At 43.6% G+C, this 14,795-nt stretch overlaps 1 protein-coding gene across 1 annotated transcript in view; it reads right to left on the bottom strand.

The window, feature by feature from the left end:
• The window catches only part of jak2a (Janus kinase 2a), an 83,976-nt gene that overhangs the window by 8,060 nt on the left and 61,121 nt on the right, over positions 1-14,795 (bottom strand). The window contains exons 17-24 of the mRNA XM_083793914.1: positions 11,856-12,007; positions 10,446-10,596; positions 9,442-9,575; positions 6,538-6,727; positions 5,452-5,576; positions 4,454-4,626; positions 2,794-2,911; positions 2,283-2,399 (exon numbers count right to left, since the gene is read on the bottom strand). Coding sequence (XP_083650040.1) covers positions 2,283-2,399; positions 2,794-2,911; positions 4,454-4,626; positions 5,452-5,576; positions 6,538-6,727; positions 9,442-9,575; positions 10,446-10,596; positions 11,856-12,007 — 1,160 coding nt within the window. The remainder of the gene's footprint in view (positions 1-2,282; positions 2,400-2,793; positions 2,912-4,453; positions 4,627-5,451; positions 5,577-6,537; positions 6,728-9,441; positions 9,576-10,445; positions 10,597-11,855; positions 12,008-14,795) is intronic.

The following is a 14,795-nucleotide window of genomic DNA, read 5'->3' as shown; positions in this document are numbered from 1 at the left end:
TGCCTGTTGGTCGAAAGTACTTGCGCGCTCTGCTTGCGCACTAGTTGGCCATTTATGGCCTACTAGTGTGCAACAAGCAAGTATGCACTCGACAGAGTGCAGTTGTAGTTATTATTATTATTATTATTACTAGTCCTTACCCGTTCTGAATATATGAACAGCAAATGATGTTCAGTGTGGGTAATGTGTTGTAATAGATCACATTACTGATAGGGGGGAACGGGGAATTGTTTACAGATGGTCTTGGGAAGTTAGGTTGGGCACAAAAGTAGGCTAATTAGTAGGCTACTGTAGTTTCTTTTGCAAGAAAATGCTGCAGTACAATCATAAGTATACCATTGATAGCTTGGTATTGTGGCTGCTTTGGAGAGGTTATCCTTTAAGATGAATAATCAGTTGGATAAATATGATTTGAAGTGGAACGTGTTCCTCAGTCATGTTGCAGGTCCTTTGGTGTGATCCATGGTCAGGCAATGCCCTTTTGCTTGTTTATTGTATTAATATACATAGTCCTTACCCGTTGTATGGACTATTGCCCCCCATAAATATATTTAATTGCTCTTCATTTTAACTTGTATAATATATTTGTGTCTTTTTTGTGTGAATAGAAACAGCACTATAACATGAAAATATTTGTATAAATGCATGGTAGGGAAATGTTTTCATGGCAAGGACTGTAAAATGTACACTTATTAGCCCACAGACCCCCATTTGAAAAGTATGAAAGACCCCAGTTTGACATGCAGCACAGAAAGTATGGGCTGTCGCACAGGTATTCCCAAATGTACAGTGTGGGTAATGTGATGTAATATATCATATTATTGATATATGTATTTTGAGGAAGAATTGCTTTAATATAGACTTGTTCACTGGAAATGGAAAAACAGTACATCATAGTCATCCATAGAACTGAAAGTCTCAAACAGTCATTGTCATGTTAGTAGTGTATAGTAATTGCATTTATGGGGAGATGAGTTGTTCAGTAAAACAATATCTGTACAGTAAATACGACAGTTGAGATGTGTGCTAATAGTGTGGCTCGGTCGGAGATAGACCACGGACAAATAAACGGGTTTTTATTCACTAATAAATTCATTATTAATCTTATTGGAAAAATGGCTTCGTTAAGACCTCCATATTATTATGGTCAATGCCTGTGTGAAAAGTGGGAGCGATTGGTGCAGGCAATGAGGAGATAAGTGTTTGTTTCTGACAGACAGACAGACAGACAGACATTCAGACAGACATTCGCTCATTTATAGTATGATTATGATATTTAGCCGACTGAAACTAGACTAACACTAAAACATTCCAGGTGACTAAAATGTGACTCAAACTAAATGAAAACTATTCAAGAGACTAAAACAACACTGGTCAGTGGTCAGTTCTACTGACCTGCGTGGGTCAGTGGTCAGTTCTACTGACCTGCGTGGGTCAGTGGTCAGTTCTACTGACCTGCGTGGGTCAGTGGTCAGTTCTACTGACCTGCGTGGGTCAGTGGTCAGTTCTACTGACCTGCGTGGGACAGTGGTCAGTGGTCAGTTCTACTGACCTGCGTGGGTCAGTGGTCAGTTCTACTGACCTGCGTGGGTCAGTGGTCAGTTCTACTGACCTGCGTGGGACAGTGGTCAGTGGTCAGTTCTACTGACCTGCGTGGGTCAGTGGTCAGTTCTACTGACCTGCGTGGGACAGTGGTCAGTTCTACTGACCTGCGTGGGTCAGTGGTCAGTTCTACTGACCTGCGTGGGACAGTGGTCAGTGGTCAGTTCTACTGACCTGCGTGGGCCAGTGGTCAGTGATCAGTTCTACTGACCTGCGTGGGCCAGTGGTCAGTTCTATACTGACCTGCGTGGGACAGTGGTCAGTTCTACTGACCTGCGTGGGACAGTGGTCAGTTCTACTGACCTGCGTGGGGACAGTGGTCAGTGGTCAGTTCTACTGACCTGCGTGGGCCAGTGGTCAGTTCTATACTGACCTGCGTGGGACAGTGGTCAGTGGTCAGTTCTATACTGACCTGCGTGGGACAGTGATCAGTTCTATTGACCTGCGTGGGACAGTGGTCAGTGGTCAGTTCTACTGACCTGCGTGGGACAGTGGTCAGTGGTCAGTTCTACTGACCTGCGTGGGACAGTGGTCAGTTCTACTGACCTGCGTGGGACAGTGGTCAGTGGTCAGTTCTACTGACCTGCGTGGGACAGTGGTCAGTTCTACTGACCTGCGGGGGACAGTGGTCAGTTCTACTGACCTGCGTGGGACAGTGGTCAGTGGTCAGTTCTACTGACCTGCGTGGGACAGTGGTCAGGGGCAGGCAGCCTGTATCCCTGTTGAACCAGCAGCTCGATCAGGTGGTACACGATCATCTGGCCCTGCTTGTCGGTGCCCATCTTGTCCATGAATACCTGCGCAGCGAAAAAAGATGAAAATCTTCTTCAGTAGATCATGTGATCTTTTGTGGCCAGATGTAATTTCCTGAGGTCTAGTAGGACTATAGTAAAGAATTAAAAAAGTAATCCCTATAACATTTTGTAAAAAAAATACATATTTAGCCCCATGCTCGAATGCCCCCGGCCCGCCCCCCCCACCCCTGTCAAAAACAGCTAAAATCCCTAAAACGAAAGAAAGCAGCAAATTTAAAAAAAAAATACACTCATCTTATACTTTCTCTCAAAACAACTTAAAACATGAACCGTGGTTGAAAAAAACTAAAGTTGTCCTTTAAGAGACGAGGTTTGACGGAGAAGGGTGAGTACAGTATGTACAGTATATGTACAGTATATGTACAGTATGACGTACCGCTGGCGGGCTGCAGTTTTTCTCACTGTGAGTGAACAGTTCGTAGAGAACCACGCCAAAACTCCACACGTCCGACGCCACGGAGAACTTGCACTGGGTCAGAGACTCTGGGGCGTACCTGTAAGACACACACACACACGCACACACACGCACGCATGCACACACATGCACACAGTACACTACTTTAAACCTTGGGCGTGTCATTATAGGCGAAAAAATAAACCAAAAATGTGCAAAAAAAATTGCATATACATTTTTCAAACCTTTTCAAAAAAGGGCAGACGAGCTTGTAAGATTGTCTCTTTTCAAATAGGCCGAAATATAAAATTGGCCTTTTAAGCGATTAAGATCCACTTGTGATGTTGAGTGAAGAGGATGTTGGCGAGACGATAATACAATAAGCAGAGACACTGAACAAGTCTCCATGTGTACAGGGACAGAGAATCTCATTTATGTCCCCACACACGCATGTGACACAGATGACCTTCTGTGGATTTCTTTCTTTCTTTCTTATTTCTTACAATTAATTTATTGCATTTTTCAAGCAGTCAGGAGCATGGTACGATTGGTACGTCATTAACCTGAGGACGATTCTACAAAATGTCTTCTAAATCAGTTTTTCTGAAAAACCTCACGTTTCTATGTCAGTCGTTCTCAAACTATTTCATGTCAAGGACCCCTAAAAACTATATGTATTTGGCCGCCGACCCCCCATCTGAAAATATGTTGTTCCAGGATGGGTTAATGGAAACAAAGATATGGCACCTTCGTCCAAAGCGCTTTACAATGTGCACTAATTCAAGTTTTAGTAGCCTAAGTTATATGGCAACATAGTCTGTCCGCACAGTAAGGCACAAAGGGCTTGTATCTATAGTCTCTTTATGGTTTTGGTTGGTGTAACATGGATTAAAGAGTTATTATACAGTATAATTCAAATGAGACATTTGAAGAACCATGTGTGCCTGCCAGTGGTGTGCACAGATGGACACATACAAGGTGCCCTTTTTTTTTCATTGAGCACCTGCCCCTCTAAATGTCTGTGCACGCCACTGGTGCCTGCACCTCGTACATTAGAATTTAAATGAGACATTTGGGCAGGAGACGCAAATGTGGTTTTCTGCTGAGGAAACCGATTTGTCTTCCTGGCATCAACAGAACAGTGTGCACGGGGAATATATAATGACGTCAGGAGATGGGAAAACTAAAGCTCTCCGCTCACCAAAACATAGATCTATAGTGGGAATGGGACACTACTCTCTCTCTCTCAGTGGCCACACCGCGACATCGAGTGCCGCGCTACGAGTTTGTAGGTCTGCTATTTTTGAAAAATCGTGAGAATGTGGTGCAAATCTTTGAGTATATATATTATTTTAGAGCTCAAATCTTTGCTTCTGGGGGGTGGGGGGGGGGTCGATGGAACAATCTTTTCAAATGGGGGTCGGTGGCTGCAATTACATCATGTTTGTGGTCCAAGACATGGAATATTGAGAACCGCTGATATAGAATCATAGGTATTTCAGAAAACTGTCACTGACATTTTTAGAATCTGATCTCAGGTCAGAATGGGTTAATCTATTGCTGAGGGGGACAGACATACATAGACAGACACATAGACACACCCCATCTGGATACTATATAGCCCTGCCATCCAAATCCTCACCAGAAGATGGGGCTTTCCCCGGGTTCTTTGACCGTGTAGTACTCCTTGTCCTGTGGCAGAGCCTTGGTCAGACCAAAGTCTCCTATCTTCACCCTCAGCTCCGTCTCGACCAGAATGTTCCTCGTGGCCAAGTCTCTGTGGATGTATCGCTTAGTGGCGAGGTAGTCCATACCCTGGAGGAGAGACGTCAGTAAGTAACAACGCGTCAATGTCAATGTCAAGTGAACACAGTTCACACTTCACGCATACATTGACAAATCATGATATAATAATTCACGGCAGCATTTGATCCCAGTTGAGCTCTGATTTTGAAAAGCCACATTTCCAGACTTCCGGTATACTGAACATAATCTAGGAAGTCGAAGGGGGTCCTGGACAACTCTTGTTTACCAAACGGATCTAAAGCCGGTGCAGTGGGGGGCCTCCACATTGTCGGCTCTGTGCCGTCAAATAAACCTTTTAACCAAAAATGCCATCTGGGACAAGGAATAGGAGATACAGGCGATTGAAAGAAACGGATAGAATGGATGATTATGGTGCCGATGGGCGACCCAGTGTTATGACAACAACAGCTAGCTATACCCGATGCTAACGTAAGTAGCATTATGGCTTGATCGATTGAAAGTGCTATACAAGCGTAGTTGCCATTGATCTACGGCAATGGCGTTAAGCGTTTGGATTAAATAATAGGCTTTAATTGACGTACATCTACTGCAATGGCGGTATAAGTGTTAATTAATGTGCATCTGGTGCTTTTACATGTACGGTAAAACGGGAGGCATAGAAGGGAAGACGAGGAAAGCAAACTCTTATCTCTCTCTTTCTGACGGTGCAATCGATGATGACGCATTCGTGACGCATGACAGTATGTCGTCAATTGCAACAGGGATGTTGTGTTATTATAGTCCACTGTCTACTCTGAAGATTTAGTGTCAGACTTTTTGTCACTGTCAAAGTTATCTTCTATGTCATGATATGAACTAAGCGTTACTGTATACCTTGCATATCTGTGATGCATAGTGCAGCAGTCTCTTGGCGTCAAAGCGGTCCTTATTCTTGATGAGATAGTCCCTCAGACTGCCGTAGGGAAGATACTCCATGATCAACCTCAGGTTCCTTCGCCCTGAACCCAAGAAAGAGAACAGTTAAAGCCTTAAAGATGGGTAGTGCCGTGATTGTTGTCCAATTTGTGTTTCCATTTGTATTTAGGGTTTCTTCCTGGGGGCTGAAACTTTGACAGTCAAACGTGCCAATGAAAAGAAAAACAGTAATATAGTGACATCACACTATCAGCCCCTCCCTAACCCCTCCCCCTTTATCATACAACGGCTTCAGTTCAGGTGGATCACCACCCATTCGCCGCCCACCAGGCAAACCAGGCATACTTAATGAACTGAAAAAATGACATACTGTACACTTTTTTGGAGAAAAAAAAAATTCTTCCTCCTTATATAACCTATAAGACCTGATGATCATGTTTTAGGGTGGGAAAAAAATCATGGCAACTCCATCTTTAAACCCATTCTGGACGGGAACCCCTTTTGGTGTTTTATTATTATTATTTATTATTATGTTATACTTTAGCTATTGAAAAATAGCAGATCTACAAGCTCGTAGCGCGCCACCGAGTGGCGCGCTACGAGCTTGTAGGTCTGCTATTTTTGAAAAATCGGTGAAATAGGAATTTGCATACTTTAGCAGGGAAGCTGTATTTTCTGGTTAGCATTGGTTTAGCATTGGTTAACCCAATGGTTATAACATTAGACATGTTTAAGCAAGGGTCATTAACGACTTAATGACACTAAAACGACTTTCTGATGGAATAAAAACATTCTTTAACATTCCAACATGTGTTAATGTGGCTAAAAACGAAAACCACCAAAAAAGAAAAGGTAAAAAAAAAAGTATTTTGGTCTATTGTGAAGTTTCATTAGAGCCGACTTGTGGTTGAAAATACTGGCACTGGCCACATTTCAGAAAACTGGAGGATTTAGAAGTCTTTTTTTTTTTTTTTTTTTTTTAATGTCGACGTCAGGCCTAAATGGGTTAAATGCAATGCTATGCTACATGCTACGCCGTCTCACCGGCACTGTAGCAGACCCCCTTGTACTTGACGATGTTCTCGTGCTGCAGGGACTTGAGGATCTCGATCTCCCTCTCAAAGTCCCTGAGGTGCTCCGCCGAGCTGTGCTGCAGCTTCTTCACCGCCACCACCTCCCCCGTGCTGTCCTGGAGAGGGTCATAGCGGCACATCTCCACACTGCCAAAGTTCCCCTGAGAGAGAGAGAGAGAGAGAGAGAGAGAAGAGAGAGAGAGAGAGAGAGAGAGAGAGAGAGAGAGAGAGAGAGAGAGAGAGAGAGAGAAGAGAGAGAGAGAGAGAGAGAGAGAGATGAGAGAGAGAGAGAGAGAGAGAAGAGAGAGAGAGAGAGAGAGAGAGAGAGAGAGTGAGAGAGAGAGAGAGAGAGAGAGAGAGAGAGAGAGAGAGAGAGAGAGAGAGAGAGAGAGAGAGAGAGAGAGAGAGAGGGAGGGGAGAGAGAGAAGAGAGAGAGAGAGGAGAGGGAGAGGAGAGGGAGAGGGGAGAGGGAGAGGGAGAGAGGGAGAGGAGAGGAGAGGGAGAGGAGAGGGAGAGGGAGAGGGGGAGGAGAGCAGTGCCGTGCACAGACATTTAGAGGGGGCAGGTGCTCAAGTGAAAAAAAGGGCACCTTGTGCAGCGCATTTTGGGGCGGGAACCCATTTTGGTGCTTAATAGCTATTGAAAAATAGCAGATCTACAAGCTCGTAGCGCGCCACTCGGTGGCGCGCTACGAGCTTGTAGGTCTGCTATTTTTTTTTATTATCGAAGAACCACTGACATAGAAACATAGCTTTAGATTGGGGGGACCTAAATAATATATAGTAGAAGTGTTTTTTTATATTCAATATTTGATCAATGTCACCACGCATGGTCCACACACTACAAATTAAGAAAAAAAAATAAAACGTTTTTTTTTCTTTTTTTTTTAAGAGCACATTGCCAAAAGGGCAGGGGGTGCTCTAGCACCCCTAGTGTCTATCTGTGCACGCCACTGAGAGAGAGAGAGAGAGAGGAGAGAGGAAGAGAGAGAGAGAGAGAGAGAGAGAGAGAGAGAGAGAGAGAGAGAGAGAGAGAGAGAGAGAGAGAGAGAGAGAGAGAGAGAGAGAGAGAGAGAGAGAGAGAGAGAGAGAGAGAGAGAGAGAGAGACACGGTCCGCTCCTCGGACCGCTCCTTTGACTGTCCTTATTTAGAGTTTGGACTATAATATGTATTTCTGTCATTTATATGTATTTGCTCATGTATTGCTGACTGTTTCTCGTTGGTTTTGGTTTTCTGTTACTCTTAGTTTTGTGTATCTTATTTTGTAGTATTGTTCCTAGTGTTTCCTGTCTTCCTAGTTACTGTTAGTTACCTTGTCTACCCTACCTTGTTATTTGTCAGTGTTGTCCTTTTAGTCCCCTAGCCTATCCTGTGTTTGATTGTATTTTGAGTTCACCTGTGTCCTGTTACCCCTGTCTATTTAAGCCCTTTGTTTGCAGCGTGTCCTTGTTGGTCCATAGACATCTGTCAAGTGAGTGTATATGTTTTGCTGTGCCTTTGTTTTGCCCTATCTTGGTTTAGTGAAATAAACACTTTGAAGATAGTCTGCTTTGCATCCTGTTGCCTGCTTTTGGGTCCACCCGTAATGCATTCCTGACAGAGAGAGAGAGTAGGCTAATAAGTAGGGATATCGCGATACACTTTTTTTTCACTTCCGATCCAATCCCGATACCTCAATTTCTGTGTTAGCCGATACAGGATACCGATACCAGTGTCGTGATCTCATGTTGTGTTTATAGCCATCTAGCTATATATCTCGTGTTGTGTTTATAGCAGACTCCTCACTCAAATGTGCACTTGCAGTTTGGGCAACTCCAAAGCAAACTCCACATGTCCCAGCATTTTATTTACGTGCCATAGAGTCAACCCCTTCCTTACCATGGATCAGTGGTGAGACTGGCATATTCACCGATACCGATATGACCAAATAAGGGACGATCCGATACTTTTCCCGATACCGATACAGTATCGTGACATCTCTAGTAATAAGTCTAAGTCTAATGAGTCTAAGACATTAATCTTCTAATGTGAAATCAATATTCCACTGTAAATAAGTAATCCGTGAACAGCACATTCTTCTGTCGCAATGTAATAACCAGTAAGACGCCGAGAAGAGGGCGAGAAGCGAAGGGCGAGGCCGCGTGCACATGCACATCCGCCTGGGTGACGGCAGACTGCTGGGCGAGCGCTGGCGCTTTGGGATGGGCGGGTCAGATCAACCTTATGGAATGAATTCTGTACTGGCCATATATGGAGCGTGTCTTGAGTGTACGGGGTTTGACGAGGTCAGATCAACATATGGAATGTCAGAACAGGTCAGCTCCATATATGGAGATCTAAGGGTGGCAGTGGGGGCAGTGTCTTGAATGTACAGGGTTTGATGAGGGCCGGGCCTTCATTTCCGGGCCTGTTGAGAACTCTATTAATAACCTTTGTCTAGAGTTTGAATGGACAGGTGTCAGTCCAAAAGGAAGACATCGAAGAGGAAGGACGGGTGGGGGGGGCTTATCAACATATGGAATGTCAGAACAGGTCAGCTCCATATATGGAGATCTAAGGGTTTGAGGTCAGATGTAGAGTTGCCGGCCGGCTCCATGATCCAGTCTTCCCAGGGTTTTATGAGGTCCGTGTCGTGATCTTCATATATGGAGACGGCCATATATGGTGGCGTGACGTGTCACGAGGAGTGATGTTTTACGAGGGGTGACCATATATGGAGGCGTGACACAAGGCGTGACACGACTGACGGGAAATACAGGTTTTCATAGTAAAAATAATAAAAATCATCATAATATGTGGCAACGAACTGTCCACATTCATATCAGAATTTTCCATGCATGTGTGTATGCGTGCGTGCGTGCGTGCGGGCCCTTACTTTGCCCAGTTGCTTCAGAAAGATGAGGTGTCTCTCCAGAAACTGAGCAGGCTCCTGGCTCTGGGAGGCCCATGGGAAGCCGTACCCTCTGCTTCTGTTGGGCACCATGTCACTCTCCACCAGCAGCTCATAATCTGGCACGCCACGACACACAGAAGACATTAATTCACACACTGACCATGTTTTCTGCCATTTCACAGTCATGGGACAGTCACTCTAAAGGAAGTGCAGGCTTCATGCTCTTTCTTATAGACGGTTAGTTTGCAGACCATCTGCTTGCCTTAAACATTATGTCATGACACCGTGACCAACACAACCGCGGGTGTTGTTACAGCGTGACACACACAGACATGTTCTGCTAGGTCTCATAGTTAGTGCTCACTGAGTTCGCAATAAAGATAGCATATAGGGATTATTTCCAATTAAAGCTGCAGGTTAAGGTGTCAATCATGTGGATGCGTCCTTGCAAGGCGTTGCCCTAAATAACTGCCTGTCCCTCAGCTTTGTGCTTTATGTACCTATATATATTCTGACTCAATGTAAGGATGGTGTTCAGTCGGGCTGGCCCAATCCAGGCTCCATCTGCTTGTCCTCATGCTGTATTCTGTACATGGTTTGAGTCTGGTGGAGAGAATGCCCTCTACTTAGATCAAATACAACTCTCTCTCTCTCTCTCTCTCTCTCTGCTCCTTTTGAAAAAATGTGAAAATGCACACAAATTGTTCATTGTCATGACTCATGAGACCAGCTCACAGGCGGAATACATGTAATTCTGGGGGCCCTTGACATGAAAAGGTTTGAGAACCACTGATATTACAATTAGCGTACCATAATGTTTTTTCAGAAAACACTAGTTTTGAAGGACATTTTGTACATAGAATCGGCCCGCAGGTCCGGATGGGCTAAATTGTAAGATCACATCAATATCGAGGTGTGTGCGTGCGTGCGTGCGTGCGTGCATGCGTGCGTGCGTGCGTGGCGTAGCGTAGCGTAGCGCAGCGTACCGGGCGTGAAGAGGCTGTTGAGGTCTCTGATGACGGCCCTGAAGGAGGGCCTGTGTGACGGCTCGTAGTCCATGCAGCTGTTGATCAGGTTGGCCAGCTCCGTCCACTTGGGAGCAGGCAGTTGGTGTCTGTCCACGTAGAACAGCTTCTTCTACACACGCACACACACACACACACACACACACACACACACACACACACACACACACACACACACACACACACACACACACACACGCACACACACACTTTTATGACAAGGCTTTAGGCAGCTCATTTTATATCACGACGATAACGATATGCTCGCGATATAGCTTTTTCTTTTTAGGCCGAGCATTTGCACTTCATTTTGTGTACTTGTGCCAATACAGAGAAAAGGAACACTTATGCCAATAGTACAAATTACAGACGATAGTCTAATGTTGTGGGTATGATAGTGATAGTGATAGAGATATACTTTATTAGTCTCCCAAGGAAGAAATTTGTCTTAGACAAAGGGCCCGCATGCAAGCGTAGCCCTAGTCCATGTCGCCGCAGTGCAGCGCCAAGTGCGCTGCCCATGCACAGACAAGCCTCAAGCAATTACAAAAATAATACAACACTGTAGCCTATATTCCTACTATATGTATTATATTTATTTATTATTATTGTTATTGTGTAAATATTTATTTAAAACCTTCATCGGGACAAACACATTTTTCCATCAGCCATAAAGCACTGATGGGCAGAAACCTTGTATGTCCAAAACTGTTACTTTTCGGGAAATGGGGAAAATAAATCCTTCCCATTGATCCAGTGACCTTTTAATTGTATCACAAGCTCTTGTTAACAAAGTTAACTTGTTAAATGTAAAAACCAGACTTACAGCCAAGCTACACTGGGCATGTGTGCGTTTGACGTAAGCGCACTGCGCGCACAAAGTATGCGTGCGAAATGCCCCGGCTACACCAGATCTGTGGCGCGCGGCAGATTTGTGCGGGACCTTCCGGGAGGATATATAGATACGCGCGCATGGGGCATACGCACGTAAAAGAATTAGAACAGATCCTATTTTTAGAGCACGCGTAGGATGGCCCGCGGTATCCGTGCGTCTGGTGTAGCTGGTATCATTGACATATATTGGTCCTATCCAAACGCACTGTACGCGCGCAGTAAACGCTCGCAGTAAACGCATACGCATTACGCACGCGTGCTAAATTGCCTGGTGTAGCTTGTCCGTCAACCACTTTCATAGCCAAAATATAGCAGATCTACACGTTGCTCACAACAACAGATTTTGAGCTTGCAGATATAGCTACTTTCATAGTAGCCAAGTTAAAATATTGAGATACAAGGTTTCTGTCAACAACAACATATGAAGGTTTTTGAAGCCCTGTCATGCCCCCCCCCCCTCTTCCATCCCTCATTCACCTTGGAGGAGTCTAAGGTGCTGAGGGGTTTGTCTCCCCCACTGCAGATCTCCCAGAGCGTGGTCCCAAAGCTCCACTTATCAGTGGCCAGACTCATGCTGTGGGGGTCCTCGAGGCACTCGGGGGGCACCCATGGTATACGTTCCACCAGCACTGAAACCAGGGGAGAACGAGGAAGAGGAACACAACCAGCGATAAAACCAGAGTTTCTATTCAATATTTATTTGTAACATACATTGTTGTATCTTGATTGTTTTGCTTTGGCAGCCTGGGCACACCTGAACTGCCATGCGCGGCCAAAATAAGCTATATACCAAAACAAATATATATATATATAAACAAATATAACACAGGAGTGGTGTATTATATTCCAATATCTAACTTTAGTTCCCCACATATGTACTGCATTGTCTCATTTGAGTGAAATATTATATATTGTCCTATTATATGCATTTAGTTTTTTCCAATTAGTCATTCATGATAACATAGGCATAGGCACCAACATCACCATTCTAGGTTCAACAGGATAGAAGTTAGGCGTAATGTAGTAATTCAATGTACATTGGCAGCCATCTTTATTTTCAAATTCAGATTATTCAAAACATTAATATTTGAAATCCAGTTGATTCCTCACACAGGATTAACTTGATATAGCAAGAAAAACAAAGAAAAAACAGCAATATAAGAAAATTAAGACATTTTTCAAATAAACATAATTCTGATTTTGGCCATTTTGGAAATTTGGCAAAAAATATTTTTTTTTTTAAATTTGTAGACTTGCCACTCGAACTAAAATTGTTCTATAGGTCATTATCTACAAATTAGAAGTGAAAGTTAAACTTTTGTTGAGTTGTAAATGACGGTCTGTCCAGGGACCCCACTACTAGTTTTTAGCTCGTTTTTCCCTGCTATTTTTGTGGATATACACCAATATTGGGTGGAAACAAATATTATATGTCTAATACCAAATGCTACTCCTGATTGTGAATCCATACATATATCATATGTTCAGATTGGATAATTTAATCAAAAGTTACAACAGTTTACATATTTTGGTAGGGCTGATGGGGGTTGGCACCTGACTACGCCCCCTATAGGCCAATTATTTTATTTTGGTGATTGCCACTCAAACCAAAATGGTTCTATAGACCCTCACCTTCAAATTAGTACTGAAAGTGAAACTTTTACATGAGTTGTAAATGACAACTAACTTTAACATGGAGACGGAACCCCACTACTCACCCCCTAACAGTGTGTGGGGGGGTGTGACTTTCCCGCACAAGGTTGCAACATTGTATACTTCCCAGCGCCAGAAACTGTTGGTTGGGGTGCTCCCACACTCTAAGGATGAGAACCTGTCTGCTACCACATTGTGGCTATATTGTTCATAATCTGGTTAAGTACATAGATTGCTGATTGCAATGATAAAAAAAAAAGTGGTGATCCACACTACCTGCAGAGAATGCTGGCTGTGTAACACAAAAAATCAGACCCGTCTGAACTGAGTGGTACTGTACTTTACTGTACTGTACTGTACTGTACTGTACAATCCCTCCTCCCTGGCTCGCGCGTGTGTGTGTGTGTGTGTGTGTGTGTGTGTCTGGGGGGGGGGGGGGGGGGGGTGGTGTTGGTGTCTGGGGAGTCAGTATAGGACTATAGGTCCAGTAAAGAGTCTTATTTAAAATGTAGGGTCATCGAAATAACATAAAAATTATTAGTTTTGCACTAAAACCATAACCACTTGTGCCCAAATTAGTGTTTTTTGTGCAAAACTATGCGCTTGCAATGGATTCAGAATCATGGATGAAATGTATTCACAATCATGAAAACCCCCTATAGTTTGACACATGTCACATGCTACTTAAAGCATAACACATTTTAATTTAATTTACCTTAATCCACTAATTATTTAATTTACAATATTTTATATGTTATTTGGATAACCCTAAGGATCATTAAAAAAAACCTTGAACGATTACTATTGCAATTTATTTTGGGTCACACCCCTTTTTAGCTTAGATTGACTGGCCTATCTTTGCCTCTCTCTCTCCTCTTCCTGAAGCATTGATGAGATCAATTGCCCTCAGTGTCATCACCTGTGACGACCAGGTGAACTAGGTTGGCTAACAAGCTACAGACACTATATAAACTCTGGGCTGTGTGTGACCACCTTTCTGTCTTTCTTGAGCTTGAGTTGATGTGGCAGGTTCTCTGTCAGGTCCAGTGGATGGTGTAATTAGTTTCTAGAGCGGTTCTGCTCAAAGTGGGGGGTTGTTGGACTTCCAAGAAATAGCAGATATACAAGATCATAGTGCGTTATGTGACGTGCTATGATGGCGTAGATCTGCTATTAGCAGATATACAAGATCATAGTGCGTTATGTGACGTGCTATGATGGCGTAGATCTGCTATTAGCAGATATACAAGATCATAGTGCGTTATGTGACTTGCTATGATGGCGTAGATCTGCTATTAGTAGATATACAAGATCATAGTGCGTTATGTGACGTGCTATGATGGCGTGGATCTGCTATTAGCAGATATACAAGATCATAGTGCGTTATGTGATGTGCTATGATGGCGTGGATCTGCTATTAGCAGATATACAAGATCATAGTGCGTTATGTGACGTGCTATGATGGCGTTTGTATTGGCTACTAAAATGGCTGATCTGCAAGCTCACAATGTGTCGCATTACTTGGACACTTGGATAAAAATAAATGAACACAAATCTTCTGTCATGGGGGTCCCTGGTACATATTTTCAGCTACGGGTCTGTGGCCACAATCTGGGGATCACTTTTCTAGAAGGGAAGGAAAAACACACACTGGCAAGCCCTTCTGAATAAATTTAAATAGTGTATTCACTATTCACAGGTCAGGTGTGATTTCCATATCTCATGTTCCTCCAAACACAACTGATGTTTAATTATGCAAGGCTG

This window comes from Protomyctophum parallelum (assembly GCF_964188405.1).
Source record: "Protomyctophum parallelum genome assembly, chromosome: 21".
Lineage (NCBI taxonomy): Eukaryota > Metazoa > Chordata > Actinopteri > Myctophiformes > Myctophidae > Protomyctophum > Protomyctophum parallelum.
This window is presented reverse-complemented; position numbering and strand designations above follow the sequence as displayed.